Here is a 24,075-nt window from a genome sequence, read left to right as displayed (position 1 = left end):
GTCAAAAACCTCCTACACCCGAAACGGCGTTGGATCCACCTCCTTAGTCCGGCATCCCACTGAATTCGAAAGCGGTTTGCTCCGCAAGAATTTCTGCATCTTCATTCACCAACTCAATACAAAGCTAGCTAAAGATGGTGACACCCAGTTTCAAACCATCTTCATGGCAAACAATCTACACCAATTTCACAGAGACAACATATTCAACCCAAGTAATACCAACCCCAAAGCCACATTTTATCAAACACCTTGTAAGATAACAACTATTCCATTTTATATCAAACATTTTACATAGGCAGATTGACGTTAAAGCATAGGAATGAAGTTGGATTATTTTCTGTGGCTCCAACTGCTTTATCTTTTTGGTTCCTTCTTCCCCCTGCTCTCCCTATTTGTCCTATTTGTGAGGTTTGTCCCCTTTCTCCATGCCTGGTTGGAGATGCTTTGTTCTTCCCACGCTTTTTCAGCCATTTGAATAGATATTTTTGTTAGAGCAACTCCAGCACCAATAGGCTGTGTAGTTACTTAAAAAGTCATCTCTTATATTTCTTGTAGCAATTTTGCTTTGTATATCAGATTAAAGATTCTGAGTTTTAACCTTGTCTCCGTCAATTCATCATATTTAAATTAAATATTTCACGTGTTGAGTCTTACCTATTAAGGGAAAGTTTGAACCCATACTTGAGGAAGAGTGTTAAAATATAAATTGATTGATTAAATTTATCCCTTCCAATAAGACTAAACTTTTGTGATAAATGGTAATTTAGCAACAATGATAAACTAAAAAACAATCAATCTTTTATTTCTAGACTAGTTGTATGAAAATAAGAAAAAAATATATATATTTTCAAAAACATTTTATGAATATTATTTTTTATCATAACCAAATTTAAATGTTAATACTTTTTTTAAAAAAGAAAATTCTTCATTTACACCATTTTCAAAAATGGTTGTCAAACAAGCGTCGACAAACCGAACCCTAGTCATGCTCAGTTTTCTTTCGATGTAAAATATTTTTTGAAAATTAAATCATTTTTCTTATTTTTGGTGTTTAGTACAATGAAAAATCATGATAAAACCAAAAACATTTTTGATTGACTAGGAAAACTTTATTTAATTTTCTTTCTTTAAAATCGTAAACTATTTTTCGAGTTTGAACTTCTCATTCTCAAATCGTTAGAGTTTGGCATACCATTGTCAGAACTCTACTAGAGTTTGCCAAACCTTTGCCAGAGTTTGCTGGCCATTTTTCGTAGTCGCTAATTTTCCGAATGAGTACAAAATAGGACTCAAGTATCTCCTCATGCTAGCGAGTTAGTAGCGACCTTCTACTTGAGTCGACAGCACTATGAGATACAAGGATCGGGGCCCATGAACAACGCAAAAAGAACTTCTGGCAACACTGGTAGTACTAGGGGTGAAACTGCAGACAGATAAAAATCGTCCGCATTTGATATTCGTTATTTGCATCTGATCGCTATCCGTATATGCGGCTACGGTTAGCAACAACCATTATCCATATATACGGGTGTGGATAACAGTTTTAGAGTATGCGAATGCGGTTAATTATTGTATTCGCATTCTCTTTATACATAAACGGCGTTGTTTTGAATTTGGTAAGTTTAGTAGGACCTTTAGGTTATATTAGATTTTTTGTAATATTATTTTAAAGTCATACCTTACTACATTTACTTTCGGAAAAAATCATATTTAGATCTTAAGTTTTTATTTTATTTGAATTTAATCCTTGAGTTTTCAATTTTAAGAATATAGTCCTTAGGTTTTCACAAATTTTAAATAGGCTATTTTGTCACTTTTTCTTTCAAAATTAATAGTTTGTCAAATTTCATGTATGTCTTAAATTGATACATTAGCGTCCATATTAACATCTAATACAAGCACCAAGTCATTCATAAATAAAATTTTTTTTTTTAAAAAAAAAAAAAAAAACCCAAGATGACCAAACTCTAGAAACAAAAATCTTCTTCGTCATCCTAATATTCTAGATTTGTAACATTAGAAGAGAAACCGTTAATTTTGATGCTCACATAGACATCGACATTGTATTGGGTACTGACATGAACCCTAAAATGCCAAATAAAACACACGTAACAAATGAAAAATTGTTAACTTTAACAGTAAAATAATAAATGAACCAATTTGAAACTTGAGCAAAACTTAAAGACTTTATTTTTGAAATTGAAAATCTAAAAACGGAATCTAAATCAGATGAAAACTTATATAATTTTTTCCTTTATATATATATATATATTTCTTTTGTGATTTAAATTCTATTACTTTATAAAATAATAATTTTCACTAACTAATAATCATAAAGGACAAACTACTACGAGTAAGAAAAGCTTTTCACGAAGTAACCCACGAGCTTTCCTTCTGATATCGAGAGGGATAGGTGTCGCTTCAAGCAATGAATTTGCTTTTCTTCCGAATCAAGATCATTTTGTGGTGCAAAAAAAAAAAAAAAACAAACACAAAGATCATTTTGTGTGGATCAAAAGCTTTTTCAGTCTTTTCATATTTAAAAAACAAAACAAAACAAAACAAAAAGGGGGAAAAAAGTGTTAGCCTTTTCTTTTTTCTTTTTTTTTTTTTAAGGTAAAGTCTTATCCACTTTTTTGCCGACAAATATCGAAATAAAATGATGTCTAGATCTAAGTTTGACAAGTAATGGTACTGGTACATCCCCCTTAACAGTTCAGAAATTTTAAAAAAAAAAAAAAAAGGAAAAAAAGTAATAGTACATATTACAGCCCATCTTATTGAACTGAACTCTTTAACTAGTAATTAATAATAATAATAATATTATTATTATTATTATGTACATATATATAAATTACATCCTATTTTCTAAAATTGAAAGTATTGTCAAATCAATACAATGAAATGAAGTGTAGCACGTAAATTTTTTCAAATTTTATAAATTTTATTTCAAATTATTAAAGTACTTTTAAATATGATTAATTAGTTAAAGAGAAATGTTATATATCACAAAATATTATATTTTTATTCTACCATGCAAATGTGGTAGAATGTAATAACAATTAGAAATAGGTGTTATAGATGGTTTGATTGGATGTGTTGCTTTCTCGTGTAACACTTGAGTAAAAATGAAAAGCAATATGAAATAAATATATTTTCAAAATATTAGAGCTTAAAAACAATTTATACAAGTCAAAAACACTAAAAACTGGTCCAAATTATTTTTCAAATCATTTAAAATAGGCCCTAATATAGACCCAAAGAAGGCCCCAAAAACTAAAATAAGCCCATATATTATTATATAATACGCAGATAGCGGATAATAACCGCGTGAATTCTGTTACTAAAACCATGATGTAAATGTGGTTGCGATTGTAATTGTAGATATCTAAAAGTGATATTTGTTTGTTGAGTAATTGTACTCTGAATCAATGCAGGATAGGCCCATCAATCAAGAGAATCCAACATAACAGATGCCTCTTAAGAGGAGTGATAGTGCCGAGCATTTAAGTGAATAATGTTTGGACACACGGACGACCAATTAAGTATTTGATATATGTTCAAAACGAAAGATCTCCTCATTTATGAGGATCTTTAGCCATTTATTAAATATGAGGTCATCCAATCCAATCAGGACTGGGTGCAGGGAGAACAGTAGTGCCTTGCGCCGTTACTCCGGCCAACTCATCATGTTAATGGTCAGAATACTATAAATGATCGCTAATCATGTCAGATCCAATTTATACTTGCTCCGTCAGCAGTGCAAGATTCACATGTGCGAGCTCACAAAAGGAAGGTGGTATAAATAGAAATCATAAATGGATAACACCTAACTTGGCCAGTTACATTAATTGTTATTCTCATTCCTCTTTTCAGAAAAGCAGCGACTGAATTAACTATCAAAGAAGGCGTCGCTAACTAACTCTCAGCGAGCCTTTTTCTGTTTTGTAGATTCCAGGTCCATGGACCCAACAATCTTCTTCGAGCTCTCATTGTTAGAAGAACAATCCTACGATCGACATGTCATCATTCGAAAACTATGTAAATATCTATATTTTATAATGCGGCCACAAATATTATAAATAATTACATCCGCAGCATTTACATGCACGTACACTTCTACTAGTATCCTACTAGACTCTCCAACCTCAAAATATTGAGATATTGCTGCAGTGTATATATCATTACTCGATCTTAGTTAAAATAAGAGAAAAAAATTGAAGTCCCACATTTTCGTTGATTTTCGTCCCTTCAAATAGACTCTAGTTTTCATAATTTGTTATTTTCGTTTATACTCTTTAAATAAAAAATTAAAATAAAAAAGAAGAAGATAGTAATTGAAGTAGGTCGTCCAACCTAATCACGACGATGGTTAATGTGGGTTTGGCTCGGTCGTGCTCTATGCCATCCTCCATCCAACCATTATTTTGAAAATTAAACAGTTTACTATATTTATATTATTTATATTTATATTTAAATATAAGATTAAATATTTTATTGGCACTTAAATTTTAAATTTTTTTAAATTTAGTACCTAAGTTTTCATTTGTTTCTTAGGTAGTACTTGAGTTAAGAGTAAAAACTCGTTTAGTATCTCTGTTATATTTTTCGTCTAAATATTAACGGCTCACCACGTGCCAACCGCTAAAAAATATATATATTTTTTAAAAAAAAGGTACCAATATCATGTGATGAAAAACAAAACACAAAGATCATGTCGCTTGAAGCAACGAATTTGCTTTTCTTCCGAATCAATATCATGTGATGAAAAAAAAAAAACACAAAGATCATGTCGTGTGGATCACAAACTTTTTCAGTCTTTTCATAATTAAAAAAGAAAAAAAAAAAAAAAAAAAAAAAAAAAAAAAAAAGGTGGAAAAAAAAAGTGTTACAGCCCTTTTTTTTTTTTTTTTTTTGAGGTAAAGTCTAGTCCACTTTTCTGCCGACAATAATAGAAATAAAATGATGTCTAGATCTAAGTTTGACAAGTAATGGTACTGGTACATCCCCCTTCTCCCCTGTTGTTGTTCAGAAAAATTGAATAAAAAAAAAGAAAAGAAAAAGAAAAAGAAAAAGTAATAGTACATATTACATTCCATCTTATTTAGGTGAACACTTTAACTAGTAATTATTAAAAATAATAATATTATTATTATTATGTACATATATATAAATTACATCCTATTTTATAAAATTGAAAGTATTGTCATATCAATACAATGAAATGAAGTGTAGTGCGTAAATTTTTTCAGATTTTATAAATTTTATTTCAAATAATTGAAGTACTTTTAAATTTGATTACTTAGTTAAAGAGAAATGTTATAATATATCACAAAATATTATATTTTTATTCTACCATGCAAATATGGTGGAATGTAATAACGTTTGGATTAACCATTATTAAAAAAATAAATCAAATGGTAATTTAAAGTTATTATTATATCAAAATTCAATAGTGATCATCTATTACAAATCAAATGGTAATTTTAGAAATTACATCATTTTTTTAGAGGCACAAGAATGACGTGTAGCATTACACCTACTAGATATACTGATATTAACTGTCACGCATCCGCTATCTGTATCTATCTGCAACTATCCACATATCTTTTAAATATAATATATATTTTATATTGTGGAGCAGGTGTTGTAGATGGTTTGGTTGGATGCGTTGTTTTCTTGTGTAACACTTGAGCAAAAAGGAAAAATAATATGAAATAAATATATTTTCAAAACATTAAAGCTTAAAAACAAGGGAAAATTGCACCACTGGTTTCTTAGGTTGGCCTAAATTATGAATCACTTCCTGTGGTACAAAAAGTTCACGAATGGTTATGGTGGTAAGCTATAATTACGAATCCTTCTATGAACCTGTTTTTAGTCCACTAAGTTAATAGAATCCGTTAGTTTGCCACGTCATATAAATAGTGAGATAATGTCTAAGTATCATTTGTATTGTAATACACTAACGGACTCTGTTAAGTTGATGGACAGAAAACGGGATCAATGAGTGATTTGTAATTATAATTTATCACAAGGACCCTCCATAAATTTTTTGTACCACAGGGAGTGATTCGTAATTTTGGCCAATCTCAAGTACCAATAGTGCAATTATCCTTAAAAATAATTTAAACAAGACAAAAATCGGCCCAAGTTATTTTTCAAATTATTTAAAATAGGCCCTAATATAAACCCAAAGAAAACCCAAAAAACTAAAATAAGCTCATTATGTAATACGCAAATAGAGGATGATAACCTCGTGAATCCTGTTACTAAAAACAGGATGCAGATGCGGTTATTATTATAAATATCTAAAAGTAATATCCATATTTTGTGAATTCAGCCACAAATATTATAAATAATTAAATTTTGCATTCTAATTTACACTTCTACGGTTACCCCACTAAACTCCCCAACCTCATAATATTGAAATATTGAGCTTGTTTGATAGGTTACGGAACAGAACAGCATAATGCTGTTACTGTTCATGTAATTTTTTTTATTACTTTTTTATATTTTCTACCACCAATCAACCTCAAAACATTCCTACTTTTTATATCACATCAATAATTTTTTATTAATGTTCAAATAAAAAAATTCACTACAATATAAAACTTTTTCACTTTTTTATACAAATTCTTTTTATTTTATATCACATCATCACTTTTTACTAATTTCAAAATTAACAACCCACTACTCTGTTCTGTTCTGTATATGTCTTTACCAAACAAGCCTATTGCTGCGGTGTATATATCATTACTCGATCTTAGTTAAATTTAGAGAAAAAAAAATTGAAGTCCCACATTTTCGATGCTTTTCGTCACTTCATATGGACTCTAGTTTTCGTAATTTGCTATTTTCGTTACTGAAATTTAAGACTTTAGTTTCAAATTCGATGGATTTAAGACTCGAATATAAACATATTTTAAATTCAAGGTCTTTGTTAGCAAATTCTTTAAAAATAACTATACAAATATAATTATACTCTTTAAATAAAAAATTTAAAAAAAAAAAGAAAAAAAAAAAAAAGAAAAAAGAAGAAGAAGAAGATAGTAATTGAAGTAGGTCGTCCAACCTAATCACGACGATGGTTAATGTGGGTGTGGCTCGGTCGTGCTCTATGCCATCCTCCATCCAACAATTATTTTGAAAATTAAACAGTTTACTATATTTATATTTATATTTAAATATAATAAAATTTAGAAAAAATTACAGTTTAGTCATCCTAAATTATTACCCGTTTTGTGTTGAGCCCCACAAACTTTCAACACTCCGACTCCAACTCTCCAAACTATCAAAACTTTTGAAAAAGGCTCCATTTCATGAAATATTCCCATATTACCCATGACACGTGTTATTTTTCAATTAAAAAATATTTTTTTAAAAAAAAAATTAAAAAAAAAACTAAAAATAAAACTTCATTTTTTTTATAGAAAAAAAAAAAAAGAAAATGAGTTGGTTTGCGAGCCACCTCTAGGACTTGGGGGTGGTGCACGGCTACCCCCAGTGGCCTGGGGGTGGCTTTTGGGCCACCCCAAATGAATTTCAGGGTGGCTCGAATGCCACCACTAGGACTCGAGGGGTGGCGCGCGGCCACCCCTGGAGCCGTGGGTGGCCACGCGGCTACCCCCAATGGCATGGGGGTAGCTTTCGAGCAAATGGATTTTGAGGTGGTCTGAAAGCCACCCCTAGGGGGTTGGGGGTGGTGCGTGGCCACCCCCTTCCCCAAGGTGACAGCCACCCTCAAAACACCCTATTTTTTATTTAAAAATAATAATAAAAAAAAATTAGTTTTTTTAGTTTTTAATTATTTTTAATATTTTTTTAATTGAAAAATGACACGTGGCATAGGTAATATGAAGATATTTTGTCAAATGAAGCATTTTTCAAAAGTTTTGGTAGTCTAGGGGCTGGAGTGGAAGTGTTGGTAATTTATGGGACTATATGCAAAGCGGATGGTAATTTGAGGGGTTGATATCTTTCCTAAAATTTAAAATGTCGTGAATGAGTTTTAATGGCCCGATAGCCACCCCTAGGGGGTCGGGGGAGGTGCACGGCCATCCCTGGCCCCAAGGTGGCAGCCACCCCCAAAACACTATATTTTCTATTTTTTTTTTTAAAAAAAAAGGTAAATAAAAATAAAATTTTAGTTTTTAATTTTTTATAGTTTTTTTTTTTAATTTTTTTTAATATTTTTTAAAGGGATTTGATTCCTACACAACACCACCACAACAACTGCACAACACTCCCTCACATGGGAGTGGGCTCCACACACTGGACCCCACCCCCATGTGAGGGGGTGTTGTACAGTTGTTGTGGTGGTATTGTAAATCTATCATTTTTCTTTTTTAATTGAAAAATGATACATGACAGGAATAATATGAAAATATTTTACCAAATGAGACATTTTTCAAAGATTTTGATGGTTTGAGAGCTAGAATAGGAGTGTTTTAACGAGGTTATATGCAAAATAGGTGATAATATAAGAGGCTAAAATGATATTTTTCCAGAAATTTAAAATGTCTTGAATGAGTTTTAACGGCCGTTAAACTAAAGCCGAACCACTTATTTAAAAATAAAAAAAAATAAAGCCGATCCGCGTCGAACCCGCGTGGAGCAGACACGTGCCACACATTTCAACACGCCTTACACTCCACCCAATGCGGTCCCCATCCCCAATTCTCGATCACCTTTCCCCTACGCTCCTCCGATCCTATTATAAATGCGAAGAAAACCAACCCAACAATATCTATAAAAGCAAAAAAAAAAAAAAAAAAAAGGAAAACCAAAACAACCATGGCAACGAGCCCAAGCTCGAACGTGAGCCAAAAGAAGCAGTCGGTCTACCTTCAGAACATGGACGAGGTGGCGAAGGTCTTCAACCGCTTCGACGTCAACGGGGACGGGAGGATCTCCGTGTCGGAGCTCGGCGCCGTCCTCGAATCGCTCGGCTCCACATTCTCCAACGAAGACGAGCTCCCACGCATCATGGACGAGCTAGACTCCGACCACGACGGCTTCATCTCCCTCACGGAGTTCGCTGCCTTCTGCCGCGCCGGCGCAGAGGACGGCGGGGCGTCGGAGCTCCTCGAGGCCTTCCGGCTCTACGACCAGGACCAGAACGGCCTGATCTCAGCCTCCGAGCTCCACCTTGTGCTCACCCGCCTCGGAATGAACTGCTCCATCGAAGACTGCCACCGCATGATCCGCTCCGTCGACTCCGACGGCGACGGCAACGTCAATTTCGAGGAGTTCGAGAGGATGATGACCAACGCCAACAAAAACGGCAACAGCAATGGCTCCCCGCCGTAGATTTCGGAATCTATAGTTATGGAATGTTTCGCACGTATACAGGTGTTATCGTTTCCTTTTCTTCCTTGTCTAGTTTGAATCTGAAATTAATTTCTATTCATCCAAAAATCTGAAATTAATTTCTGATCATTAGAACTATAGGGTATGGTTTAGTTAAAATAAAATAACTATTGCACTAGTGCTAAATCTGAAAATTTTAGCGGTGTGTAAATGGCAAATATCAGTTGCTCTTTGTACCATTTTCCTCTTGTGGAATATTTATTGCTTTTTTCGAGGGAAAATTTATCTTTCAAGCGAATTTTCCGGTGAAATATCAATGAGAGGCGTTGAGCATGGGAATCCCGATGGAATAGCCGACAATTTTGCTATTATATCATTTTCGCAAGTTTAGGGGTAACTAATCTCGAGAAAGTCTTTGCTAAAAATAGCAGTCAAGTTAAATGACTAAAAGTCTAAAAGAATGGTGCCGGTCTCCAAGATTTGTAATAAACAATGCTTCTTCTGTTAGGCTCTAATAAACAATGTTTGAAAGGAAGAAAGCGTATGTCCGTGGCAGGTGGAGCAACGGGTTTTAGGAGCCTAGTCTCAGGAGCTTAACGGTGTTAAGCTTAACGGTTGGGAACCTTCGTACATAAAAAGTACGAGAAAAAAAGGTCCAAAAAATTAAGGTCAAAGCTGGTGGCTGAAATTTGTCAGGACAAATTTTCTGTAAATTGAGGTGTAAGAATTTTATGAACGTAGTTACGTATCTTTTAGCATTTTTAAAATATAGGTATGTTTAGTAAAGTGTATAACAGAATAGTAAAACAGAATAGGGGAGAGTTAATTTTGAAGATAGTAAAAAGTGATAAATGTGATATAAAGTAAAAAAAATTTGTATTGTAGTGAATTTTTTTTATTTAAATAGTAATAAAAAATTATTTATGTGATATAAAAGTGAAAAAAGTTGAAATGTTTTAATGTTGATTGTTTTTTAAAAATGTAAAAATAAGGTTGAAAATGGTATTGCAGGATTCTGCATTGTATTGTAACTTGTCAAACATATCCATATACTTTTCAATTATTATGTAAGAAGCATTTGATTTTGTAATAAAAATATTGAAAAAAAAAACATGTGATTTTTATGTGTTAAAAAGATTATATGGCAGTTTTATAGACTTAGTTGCAAGAAATTTATTCAACTCAGTTTGAAAGAAATTTATGTCTATTTTATTAATCTTGTTTTAGGGTGGTGACCGCTAGGTTGGGCAATCCAACCACCAAAAACAGTTTTTCGGGTGGTTCACTACTCTAAAATAGTTGATGAGAATAGTCGGACCAAACCAACCCCAAAGTAATTGATTGGGAGGGGGGGGGGGTGATTTTAGCGGCCTTAAAACAACTGATAAGTGTTAAAAGAATTTTTAAAATTAATATGTATATATTTATTTTGTGGTTTTAGGTTGCTTTAAATTGAAGGTATCAAAGATCATTGAAGTAAGAGTCCCATATAGGAAAAGGAAAATGAAAAAAAAAAAAAGTCAAATTGTTATTTAAAAAGCTAAACCAACCTCAAGCATTTACTTTAAAGCAATGCTTAGGTGTATGCACTTGTACGTGGGTTGTAGGAGGTTTTGATGGCGCACTTTGCAAGAAGTATCAAAGCTTGGAGTAATCTGATCATGACCATTCAATTTTTGACGGCCCAGATCATTCGATTTGGTGGTTTGATCAAACCATGAGATGCTTCTTAAGTAGATTCAGTTGTTAGATTTACTGGACTATCACTAAAGTAAACTATAAGGTCAAATCAACTTTTATCTAATGGTTATTATTAGATAATTATTTGATCTAATGGTCTAAATTAAGTTTTTATTAAATTAATAATTTATTACTGTTGAATTAGCAGTTTAGATAGAGTAACTGTTATTTTTAACCTCTTCTCCTGTTTCTCTCTAACACATTCTGTAATTTAAATTACAAATTTCTATCTCTTTCTACAATAAAAAATTTGAGAATAGTTAAGTTTAATTTCATTTGTGCAAAATGTAACTGAACAACAGATAATTTTTTAGTTCAATTGTAACATAAAAAAATATTTGCTATAATTCTTTGCATATAATTTCTAGTAGGGAAATCGACGCACCTTAAAAACATTTTGATTTTCTGCTTTCTATTACTTTTTATAACAATAAGGTCTTTGAATTACTCCTAAAGTTGGCCGAATAATTGAAGTGACAAAGGGTGTTAATTTTTTTTTTTTTGATGGACGATGGGGCATAATCATGCATTTAGATAATTGTAGACCCTTGCAAGTTGCAGGTCCTGAGAATTACATGGGATCTCAATATATGATTAATGACCTACTTTTTTCTGCTTTTTCCATCTAGATGAATTCTTTTATGAATGAATATATATATATATATATAAAAAAAAAATTGACATCAATTTTTAAATTCTGAAATGAAATTTCTTGACCTGTATAAAGATATTCTAAATTTAAAAAAAAAAAAAAAAAAAAAAATTGTTTGTTAAGAATATATATAATAATTGTAAAGCTTTAAGTCGAGAAAATGAATTTCCTCTTCGGAATCAAAGGTTTCATTATTTTCGATGTAAAACATTTTCCCGCTTTAAAATTTTTGGTAGGCTACAGTCATTTTGAATTACGAAAAATTGACTTCATCGAGAGTAAAATGGCTTAACCACTAGAGAGGTTGGCTTAGTGGGGGTGGACACGGATTTACAAGTGCGATGATGCTCATCAATCCTTGAGTAATGCTAAATATTACTGGTCCGTCTTTAGTGGGGCTAAGGTTAGTATAGGGCCCACACTGGTAAAACTTCAATCAAACAACTTTTTTTTCAATTTAATTATTCATCTTTTTTTTATAAAAGGTTAAAATTGTACAAAAATTATAAACATCTCATATCAAGTAATGATAGGGACTATGTTTTTTAGGATTTGACTTCTGTATTGTAGTTTTAACTACAACTAATCTGCAGTAAAACACATGAACGGGTTGGATGTAAGGAAGTTCAATTTAAGTAAAGCGTTGTCGTTTTAAACTCAAACATAGTTAAAGCAAACATTTGCGGTGATTTTATTTTTGACGCCGTTTATAAATATGACGCCATGCCCCTGTACAGAGATAAAGATAATCGAAGAATGCAAGTTGCAATTTAAAAAAAAAAAAAAAAAAAAAAAATGCAAGTCGCAGAGATAAGGATAAAAGAGAAATAATTAACGTTTGTGGTGTTATCAGTATGGCTTTCCTTTGGCTGGATCAGAGATTCAGAGAGGAAGAGATAAGGATAAAAGAGGAGGTTGAAGACGCAGGGTTATATATATATATATATTATTTTTTTTTAATGAATAAGAAATTAATTACAAAAAAACAACTACACCAGTACAACAAAACATCTGAAACAAGGGCTACAAGATGTCTAGCTTATTATGAAGTCTACTTGAACCATCCCAGATCGATATGTGCTCTACGAAAATTGGAACAGTTTTTTAATTCCGTTTGGAATGTTCTTCGTCCCTGTCTAGATTAAAATCTTGAGATGTACGTTTCAGATAAGAGAGAGTGGTGGTATAATTAGAGGCAGGGGCATACAAAACCACAGCAAACGTTTGCTTCAACTATGTTTGAGTTTAAAACGACAAGGCTTTACTTAAATTGAACTCCCTTACATCCAGGCAGTTCATGTGTTTTATGGCATATCTGTTATAGTTTTAACTACAGCACAGTAGCCAGATCATTTTTTTTTTATTCTTCTAAATTTATATGGCTTTTAAAATCACTATTAGATTGAAATTTAATAGTAATTTTGAAAACCACGTCAATTTTAGGAGGATATAAGGATGGTCCTTAGCATTACTAGTAAGGTATAATATTAGTAGGGGTGTACAAACGGAGCGGTTATAACCCCTTTAAAACTGCTAACCGCTTATAATCGCAAACAGTATAACTGCTTTCAAAAGGGGTTATAAATAACGGCTTAGTGGTTATAAGGATTGGGAAAAATGAGAAAAGCGGTTATTAGCACTTTATATATATATATATAATTTTGGATTTGTAATGTTTGAGTTTTGGATTTGTTTGTATTTGGTTATTTGGATTTGTTATGTTTTAAATTTGTATTTGTATTTGTATTTGGATTTGTTTACTATTTTGGATTTTAGATTTAAAACCTGCACTTAAACCGGCCCAAAAGTGACTAAAACCGGTCCAAAATCGGCTCAAAGCTCAAATTGAAAAGCGGTTATACAACTGCCGATTACCTACTCAATAACCGTTAACCGGCGGTTATAAAAATAATCGCCTCCGCTTAGGCTATTAGCCGTTTTAGTTGGTAAAATACAATAACCGTCTAGGCGGTTAGCGATTTTAGCTAAAAACTGTCGTTTATAACCATTTGTACACCCCTTGTATAGGGCCTGTTTGTTTAATTTTGATATCTTTCAAGCTTTTGTTTTCTGATGGCATAATCCTACATTGCAATATAGGAAAGGCACGTAAATGCTAAATTGCTAATGCAAACCTAATATTTATTATTTGCAAGTGCAACTAATTGATTACTTTTTTTAGATAAAAAAGAGTACTTGATAAATGTAAAATAATAAAATCCAAAAAAGAAAAGGGAAAGAATTTATTTTCAAATTGGGTTGAAGTTTTTCAAATTCCGTCTATGAAATTGTTATTTTGGTGTTAATATAGTAGCCACACCATGAGTTTCTGTTCTCTCGGATGCTGCTTTGCTCAGTGGGCCGCCAGTCCTTTGATGGGCTTCAGTGGTTGGGCTCTCCATGCTGGATTATATATTCTTCTTCTCAGTAGGAGTTTTTGTTCAGCCTTGAGTGAATTCAAGGATGCATGCGAGAAATTCACCAAATCAGCCGATGCCCAAATTTAATTGCTGACTATACATGTCTTCTCTTTTGGATTTATTTATTTAAAAAAAATTGGGTAAATGAATAAGAAATCGTGCAAGTGGTCCATTTAGTATTTTTTGTGTAATATTTATAGGGTGATACAAGTTGACAAGTTACAGCAATAGACTTTGTTTAACCCAAGCAACAATAGCTTGCTTGAATTAGCTTCCTCTTTTTGGGCTCTTTTTTATGCTCCTTTCTTGGATTTTTTTTAAATAAATAAATAAAAAATTGACGGAAGTGGGATGGAAAGGATGGATTTGATTGAAAACATGGAAAACACACAAAACAACTTATTAATGAATAAAAATCCAAAGAGTTATTTGAAAAAGGGTCGAAATCCAAGATAGCTGTTTGATATTTTCTCTGATAAGGAGCCCTCTCATTGCCACCTTTTTTTTTTTTAATTGAAATATACTAATTTTTATTGAATAAACTTAATCACCTAGGAGCAAAAGCTCCCTAAATAAAATACTACAGATATAATTTGAAATTTCTTCAACCCAAACTTTATCTATGACGCACAAAATAACCTCTCTTATAGCTACTTTCTTGAAACGATTGTTACAGTAAATCAAAAGTGAGGATGAAAAGACGTTTCGGTTTAAGGATAAATCATATTTCGCTCTTAGGTTTTTATCCGATTTAGATTTATTCATCGAGTTTTTAATTTCAGGAATAAATTTGTTAAGTTTTCTCTAAATTTTTAAATAGGTCTTTCAGTCACTTCACAATCAGAGTTAATGGTTTGTTCCCTGTCACGTGTGTTTTATTTGACACGCCAGTGTTCATGTCAACACTCTAATATTAATACCTTATTAGCAGTGCCATATCAACCATAGAAAAAAAAGAAAATCAAAAGACCCAACTCTAAACGCGTAAGACCAATCGATTTGTACCGTGTTTTGGCATGAAACTTATACTTCGTTTGTTTTGACGTAAAATGATTTATGTTGTAAGACAAATCGATTGGTCTAATAATATTAAGAACTTGCGCATTGCGCTAGTGAAAGATAGTCCATGCAACGAGCCAAATTTTTCTGAAATATAAAGATGACAGGTAAACAATGCACGAAATGTATCAATAGGTCAGGGTTTTAGAAATAGTAATAAAAAAAAATTCAACTTGGTTAAGTAGTTTATCTGGAGAAAAGCTATTCTTTAGGTATTATGCAAATAAGTCATGATCATTATAAAAACATAAAGTAAATATTACGTCATCAAGTCATAACTGTCCTTCATATGGCCTATTTGTACCCTTAACTCACTTACAGTAAAGTTTAGGCATTCTGTACAGCCTCTGGTACATCCCCGGCCGCAACCAACAAGGGATGCACATAGCGCGATATCTACTAGTTGATCGACCGGATCCGACTTTAAGTAACATCACTAAACCTAATGATATCCACAACTAGTGACCCCACCCTAGTTGCGCCAGACACAATCCCACTTAGATCTAGTGTAAAAGTTATATTCTCAACAACTAGGCCATGGGTCAAGTCTATATCAACTGGCATGCATATGTAACAAATGGTTTTTGCAATATTTTTCATATAATAGTTCATTGGTAGCGATGTCATCTTTATTTAAATTGTATGTAAATCATGCAGTTGGATGTCATAAATTTTGATACATTCCAATTCAATCTTTAGGGCATACAACATAGGAATCATAACACAATTCCTGCTTATAAGAATATCAACATTTATCATTTATCAAAATAGTCATGCTTGCAAAATTATTACTTTAATGTTTCACGTGCATTTACTTACCTAGTGCGTAAATTTCCAATCAAAATATCCTTTGTTACCTTATCTCCCTCATCTGCAAATGTTTCCTTATCATCAATTGGGTCCCCATGACATAAACTTTAATCTAACGCTTAAAACCTTAAAAGTCTCCATTCTACTCTAACCATCAAAACCGCGTTTGAATATCTGTAACCCACGTTTGAATGAGAACATAGATTATAACGCCCAGATTGTCTTCTCCAAATTTTTCCTCTAACCAAGCTCCCACTTTTCACCTTCTAAAACATCAAAGAAGTTCCATTTTCACCTTCTAACACTTAAAGTCGCGATATTTACATTTTAAAATTAAAGATCGTGCCTTTCTTTTTTCCTCTTTAGTTTTTCTGAAAATCCATGCATGCTTCACACTACACATACAACTCACTGATGCAGATTAGTTTACAAACAGACCAATTGGGGTAAAAGCTCTATATCTTGTTATTTTGACATCAAATGGAGGAAATATTGGTGGATTTTGAGAGCTTTTCTCCAGGGTGTACAAAAGTCAAATTTCATGTTAATTTTCCAATTCCAACATTTATTGGGAGGATTTGTAGTTTGTATTTATTAATTTTGTGACTCACTATACCACGCTACAACAGTTGGTATCAGAGCCAAGATTATTTTCTATCATGGCGCGAAAAAGAGTACATTGAGGAGGAAACATATATGCAACTATTGGTGATGTGTATGAACGCGAAGAGTCAACATGTGGTAAACAATTGACAACATGTTTATAGTGATTGGAGGAGCAACTTGTTTGCTTTGGTGGTTAGTTTGAGTGATTTAGAGATCAAATTGGTGCACAAATTGGGGTTCTAACCGAATAATTTGTCTCCATAGATGGTGCTCACTGTTGAGACCATCAACCAAATCTATGTTTTGTGGAGGAGGAGGATGAGTGTATCATTGAAGAGACGATTTCAACAAAAGGAGGGAAGGCTTGATGCGATCTAGGTCAGTTGTAGGCCGCCTTGACTGTTGTTAGCAAGCTTCAAATACATCTACTAAATCCATCTCATGTGGAGGAGGAAGTTGAAATTGCTGGGGAAGACTTTTCGGTAGATTGAGACTGTCCACCAATCTAAAACATCTATTGGAGAAGGTAAGTCTTTAGGTTGACACAGTAAAATTTGTTGAAGAAAATGATGCCTATCATGTGTTTGTTAAAAGCCCAAAAAGTATAGTATTGAGTTGAGTCTTGAGGAAATTATATATGTAGATTTCCTTGGGACTAAAAATTTTCTATAGAAAAAATACAATTTAGCCCTCCAAATTATTACTCTTTATCCGAATGGTGCCCCAAACGACCAAGGCTTACACTCTAGCCCACCAAACTACCAAAACCTTTGAAAAATGCCCATATTGGTGAAATATCTCCATAACACCCCTGGCACGTGTCATTTTTCAATTAAAAAATAAAAAGATTTTTAAAAAGTTTTAAAAAAATTTAAAACTACAAAAAAACTAAAATTTTATTTTTTATTTTTTAAAAAAATATTGCGATCGACCGAATGACGTACTGCTTTTTTCTAGCATTGTCGTTGGGTACAATGCACGCCTGCAGTTCGGCGAACTCATCTCTGCCTCTCCGAACGTGGACAGGCAAAGATGAGTTTAAGGGGCCATCCAAAAAAAAATGTGATAGTTTAAGGGGCTAAATTATATTTTTTCCATTTTCTATCAAGTTCTTTTAATAATCACTAAAAAAAAAAAATGGGAAAGAAAGAAAGAGGTTCTTTTTTAATAATGACTTTACTGGTAGGTTTCATACTTGTCCACTTCACACATTCAACAATGCCTTTTCAGTCGAAGTGATTCTTTTTAATCAAAAAGAAATTTGCGTAACTATAGATTATTCAATAATGTGATTTCACCTCAATCATGATTTTTATTATTATTATTATCATTATTATTATTATTATTTTAGAGAAATGTTTAATTTCATTTTCTTACGTATCTTTTGTCCATCTCAATATAAGATATGTGCAAATTCACCATTAAATTTATGGGACTACATGTAAATTTCACATATTTAATAGTAAATTTGCGAAAAAAAAAAAAAAGTGTTAAAGAGTGGCACCACACATCTCTTCTTTTTAACTTATAATATGCATCCACACACACACATATATTGACATGTTCATGCAAGAGGAGAGAGAAAATTCGAATTAGTGCACTTCATGAGATAGCTATGTCTGACTCTCTTATTTAGACTGCATCGGCTTCAGGGGTTTTCTCTTCCAAGACGGCCCATCATTTATATTCTTCCTCTCGATCCCCTCATGTTTCGCCTGTTACTCCTAGCAGTTGGAAAGGTTTGTGGAAGCTGAAGCTCAATCATCGACTCAAACTTTTCCTCTGGAAAATGATCTGGAACATTGTCCCCACCAAGGATCGAATTGCTCAGTCTATTGCAACTTCTCAAAGGGATTCTTCATGCTCTTTATGTTCTGCTTCAACAGATTCGCAGCTTCATCTTTTTTTCTCATGCCCTATTGCGAAGGTCATTTGGAAGAACTCTTTCTGGTCACTGGATATTACTACCCTCTGTATTTCTGAAATTTCTAATTGGCTTAATGTTATTCTTCATCCGGGAACAATAGGTATTCCACCTGCAGATTTTCATTTGTTCCAAATATTTGCAATGGTAGCTTGTGATCGTATCTGGCACTCTCGAAACAAAGCTCATCATGATGGTTGGATTCCGAATGCTTTATCAATCTCAGCTGATGTTAACCGTACATCTCGGACACACTTCCGGGCTTGGTCAAATAAAATTTCTCCTGTTTGTCAGATCTGGGCTAAGCCTGCTCCTCTATGCTTTAAAATTAATTATGATACAGCAATCCGTAGGAACTTCTCAGCTCAAGCAGCCGTTTGTAGAGATTCAACGGGTGCTATTATTCAAGTTTTGACGAGAATTAGTCCTTTATGCACCCCCTTGTATGGAGAAGCAACCACAGCTCTTCTTGCAGCTACATTGTGCTCATCTATGGGATTGTCCCATGTAACATTTGAAGGTGATTCCTTGACAGTTAACCTTGCCATCAATAATCCTTCGATTACTCAAGACTGGCGTATTTCATCCATTATATCGGAGTTTTTTTCAACTATTTCATCTACTCCTAGCTGGTCTGCTGGTAACATCAACCGAAGTGCAAACTTCTGCGCCCACTATGTGGCTGATTGGGCCGCGACTAGATTTACCTCTAGCTGCATTACCACCTCTGTTTCATCGTTTAGTTCTTTTAGTTCGTCCATTCCTCCCTGTTTTGGGATGGATTCTTCTTTTTCTTTTAAAGTTCCTTGAATTCTTCTTGTAAGCTTGATTGCTGTTGTACTTAAAAAAAGAAAAAAAAAAAAAACTATATTTCCATTTTCTACTAAATGATGGCTATATTTGCTCAAGGAATTGTCACCTTGTTTTTATAAAAGAAAACTTTTTAAATTTCCACCACTTGGTTTTTTTATTTTCTTTTATTTTTCTTTTTTATTTTATTAAAGGTGTTTTCGTTATTAAGGAGATATTGATAATTTTTTTTTATCAATATAGATTGTAATCGCTTAATCGCTTCATTTTGGGTGATTTACATATATTCCTTAATATATCTTGACAGAATGGGACTTTCTTCGATCTACTGAATATTAACAAAGAATATTGAGACCAGGTTTGGGCAACACTTAATTAATCTAAGAAATAAATAAAAATCACTTGGCAAGAGAACCAAATAAACGGCAAACAGTAATTAATAGTATCTTAAAATGTTTTCCGTCGAAAAATATGGTCAACAAAAATGATTTTTCTTAAAATATTTTTCGGTATTTGGCTTATATGAAAAAAAATCATCGATGATGAAAAACAACCGACAACGAGATTCCGCCGATGGTTGTCAGAATCCGGCAGCACTGGCTAAATTTCGGCACGACTGGCAAACCAGTTTCCCAGGAATCTGGCCTATGGCCAAATTCCGTTGAGTATCACGGGAATATAGCACAGTAGCCAGAATTTGGCAATGGTGGCTGGAATCCGGCCACTGTGCTAGATTTCGGAGACAATGACTAGAATTCAGCCAGTGCCCTCGGATCCTGAAATCCAGGAACCTTCGACGACAGATTCGAGCTACCAACAAACATCAATGGCCGACGATGGCGAATTCTTACAAACATGCGTGCAAGAATATATGAGAAGTTTTTTTTTTTTTTTTGAACAAAATAGCATGTGCTATCATTAATACTACAAACAACCCATAGGCTTACAACTTGAAAGTAAGGGACAGGACCCCCCAACTCTCTAAGCCAGAAGGATCTGGCTTTGTAAAACAGCTGCCTAAGCAGAAATATAAATTTTACAAAAAGGACACTTGAGCCTCTCTTACAATAACGTTCATTCTCTAAAGAAATAGGGTTGATCTAGTAATTAGCCAACAAATATTCCCATAAAATTTGATCCAAGTACAAGCAGGCTGAGACTGGAGAAACAAGAGAAGAACACAAAAAACACGTAGGCAAAAAACACCCAAAACAAGCTGCCGGCAGTGGGGGAAAAGGCCAAGATGCCGGACGGCGGCGCGTGAAGGACACAGGTCGTCACCTGGACCACCCAGATGAAGATCTGACGCCGTATAACTGGATGCCAACGAGCACGGCCTAAAAAAGGCGGAGCGTGGCCCTCACGCGCACCACAGAGCAGAGAGCTCCCAGGCGCGTAGGCCCCACGCGCCGATCACCGACGACCGACATGACCAGAGCTTGCGGCGGCAAGGGCGGAAGACGACGGGGAACATGGCTGGGGGGCGCGTGTCAGTCAGAAGTCGGCGGAGAAGTGTAGATCTGGCTTCCAAAATCAAAGAAAAAAGTGAAAAAAAGGGCAAAAAATCATCCCGCCGACGACACGTTGGCTCGGCCACTCCTCCAAAGAAGACATCTTGAGATGAACAGTCATACCAAAACGAAAGAAATAATAAAGAAAAGCAAATAACAAGCCACCATAGTCCAAAAAGCCACCATTTATAGTCCAAGAAGTGTAGATCTGGCTTCCAAAACCTTTCGAGTTTGATGAAATCAGCAGCAAGTTCTTTCAGAGATTACGGTGCCATTGAAGCAAAAAATAATTTCTTAAGAATGTTAGAAAAAGAAAACGAAAGCAGAAAAACGAAATGCTCCTAAGGCGCGTTACAATGTCGCTTTCCTAAAGAAATTATTTGCCCCCACCAGAAAGGTATACAAAAGGTTACAGCAAATATTTCTCCAGGATACAATGGAGCCAAGAATCCTCTGTTTGTTTAATTGCATTTTGCACTAACGAAAATTAAACCCGAACACTTCTAGATTTTTCTATTATAGCAAGAGACAGACATAGACTTTTCTATTTAAAAATACAGAAGGTATCTGAAAAAGCATTCAAGATAAATGAAGTTTTGTTATCTCTTTTATTAATCACTGTACAGCAGTTACTTTTGTATTTTTTTGATAACTGGACAGCAGTTACTTATGTATAATATTGAAAATAACTGTTAATTCAACCGTCCATAACTGCTTAAGTAACAGCCATAAACTACTATTTTAACAGACACTTAAATTTGACCATTAAATCAAATAACTATCTATGATTATTTAATAATAATCATTAGATCGTTATTATTAATCTCAACCATTAGATCAAATGTGATTTGACCTTACAGTTTATTTTAGTGATGGTCCAGTAAATCCAACCACTGGATCTACCTAAGAAGCATCATATGGTTTAGATTAAACCACCAGATCGATTGATCATAACCATCCGAAATTGAAAGATCATGATTAGATCGCTCCGAGTTCCGATGCTTCGTGCTAAGTGCCAAGTGCGCCATCAAAGTGTCACTAGCGCCTTACAACCCACTGCCAAACTTGCGTGCGCATGTGCATGTGCGTTAAGTACTTCGCACCGTACTAGAGTATATACATAAGAGTATACATCCAAGCATTATTTTGTAAAGAAGTAATATTTAATTGATATATGGACCGATAAATTAATGAAGCTATTATGAATTGTATTTAGATAGAAAGGTAAAAAGTAGTTTTGTTATCTAAATTTAAGAAAAATCAATAGAAAGCGGTTGAGAATGCTCTAAGACATATGAGTTGCAACACTTCCTAATCACATCATTTTCTTTTTTATTTTGGTATTATATAGGAAAAAGTCCGCATACCCTTTAAACTACTATCCAATGGGCAATGTTTTCGCCAACTTTTAATTGGGACAATGTCCCCTAATCTAGCAAAAATTGTCAATGTCTCCAAAGGTTAGCAAAAGAAAAAAAATGACCCTAATTTATTTATTTTTTTGAATAAGACAATCATATCTCATAAATTCGAAAAAAAAAAAAAAAAAAATAGAACTTTTCTTTTAGAAAATGAAAACTTTTTAAATTTCCACCCCTTGGTTTTTTTCAATTTTTTTTTTTTAATTCTTAGTTTTAGTTTTTTTTTTATAAGAACTTTTATTTTTATTTTATTAAAGGTATTTTTGTCATTAAGGAGATATTGATAATTTTTTTTATCAATTAAGTTGTAGTTTGAAAGAGTAATGCTATAAACTATCTTTTTTTTTTTTTTTTTTTTTTTTTTTTAAAATTTTTTTTTATTCTATAGTTGATATAACTTTTAAAATTATCATTAGATTTGAGATGTTACGTTGGATTGGCCGGATTGCACCGACAAGTCTACCAGCTTCTACATGTTAATTACTTAATTCCATGTCTAGTGTTTTTTTTTTTTTTCTTTTTTTTGTCCATTACTGTAGTTTCATTTTTTCATGCATGTCTATATTGACTATATATCCTGTACGTTGGGCGGCTAGTCTCCGTGGACCGTCGTTTCTTTTGTCCATTACTGTAGTTTCATTTTTTCATGCATGTCTATATTGACTATATATCCTGTTTGGCGGCTAGTCTCCGTGGACCGTCGTTGCGGGGCCATTGATTGCTTCCTGTTGGGTGCTTTACATATATATATTCGTCATTTATCTTTACGGAATGGGAGTTTCCTCTACTGAATATTAACGAAGAATATTCAGACCGGTCAGGTTTGGGCAGCGCGAACGTAGCTCTAAGAAATAAATAAAAATCACCACTTGGCAAGACAACCAAATAAACGGAAAGTAGTTAATATTACGCTCCTCCTTTTGGGGTAATGTGTTTTTGTCGAAAATTATTTTTAATAACATTATTTTTTTAAAAAATATTTTTAAGTGTTTGGCTCATACAAAAAATTAAATTACTAACGTTGAAAAATGACTGGCGACGAGATTCCGGCAATGGTGGCCGGATTTGGGCAACACTGGTAAGATTCCAGTAACATTTACCGGAATCTGGCACAGTTCAGTATCGCCTAAATATGTCATGTACAGTTGATGGAATCCGGGCACTGTGCTAGATTCCGGAGCCAATGACCGAAATCCGGCCAATATTGTCAAATTCTGAAATAGGGGGACCTTCGGCGGCAAATTCGAGTTATCAACAAATTCCAATAGCCGGCGATGACGGATTCTCACAAACTTGCATACAAGAATGAAAAGTTTAAATTCATAAAATGAATCATTGTTCAAAAATTAAATAGGCTTTTCTGTCAAACTATAAATGATTTTCGTGAATCATTATTTTCAGTTGCATCAAATATCAAAAAATACAAAAAAAAAAAAAAAAAAAATTATGTCCAAACAAATCCAGTGTTAATTACAAATGTAATTGCTCGTTCTTTTTCCATCTTCTCAAAAAATGAGTAGGCCCTACCCTGGTTGTGGTTTCAGGAAAATCAAAAAGCGATGCCTAGCTCATCAAGTTTAAACTTTGATCGTCACCAATGAATTACATATTATGCTAGGAAATAAGTCTTATTTCTCATAACCGATGAGATGCAAAAAAAATTAAGACAAGAAAAAATAAATTAATCATAAATTACACCAAAATTTAAGTAATTTTTTTAAATTGAGGTACATCCCCGGTAAGAGAGGCAAAAAAAAATTCACTACTAAAGATAATTACACGAAGAAAATCACTAAAAGTCCAAAATTTC

General features: G+C 33.4%; 1 protein-coding gene across 1 annotated transcript; it reads left to right on the top strand.

The window, feature by feature from the left end:
* Positions 1-8,746: 8,746 nt before the first annotated feature.
* LOC133866562 (probable calcium-binding protein CML27) lies at positions 8,747-9,593 on the top strand. Its single transcript, XM_062303121.1, has one exon. It carries the CDS (start codon positions 8,797-8,799, stop codon positions 9,310-9,312), a length of 516 nt encoding a protein of 171 aa, XP_062159105.1. The 5' UTR covers positions 8,747-8,796; the 3' UTR covers positions 9,313-9,593.
* Positions 9,594-24,075: the final 14,482 nt, after the last annotated feature.

The sequence above is a fragment of the Alnus glutinosa genome, chromosome 4 (assembly GCF_958979055.1).
Source record: "Alnus glutinosa chromosome 4, dhAlnGlut1.1, whole genome shotgun sequence".
NCBI lineage: Eukaryota > Viridiplantae > Streptophyta > Magnoliopsida > Fagales > Betulaceae > Alnus > Alnus glutinosa.
Note: the sequence above shows the minus strand (reverse complement) of the source record. Positions and strands in the feature narration are given on the sequence as shown.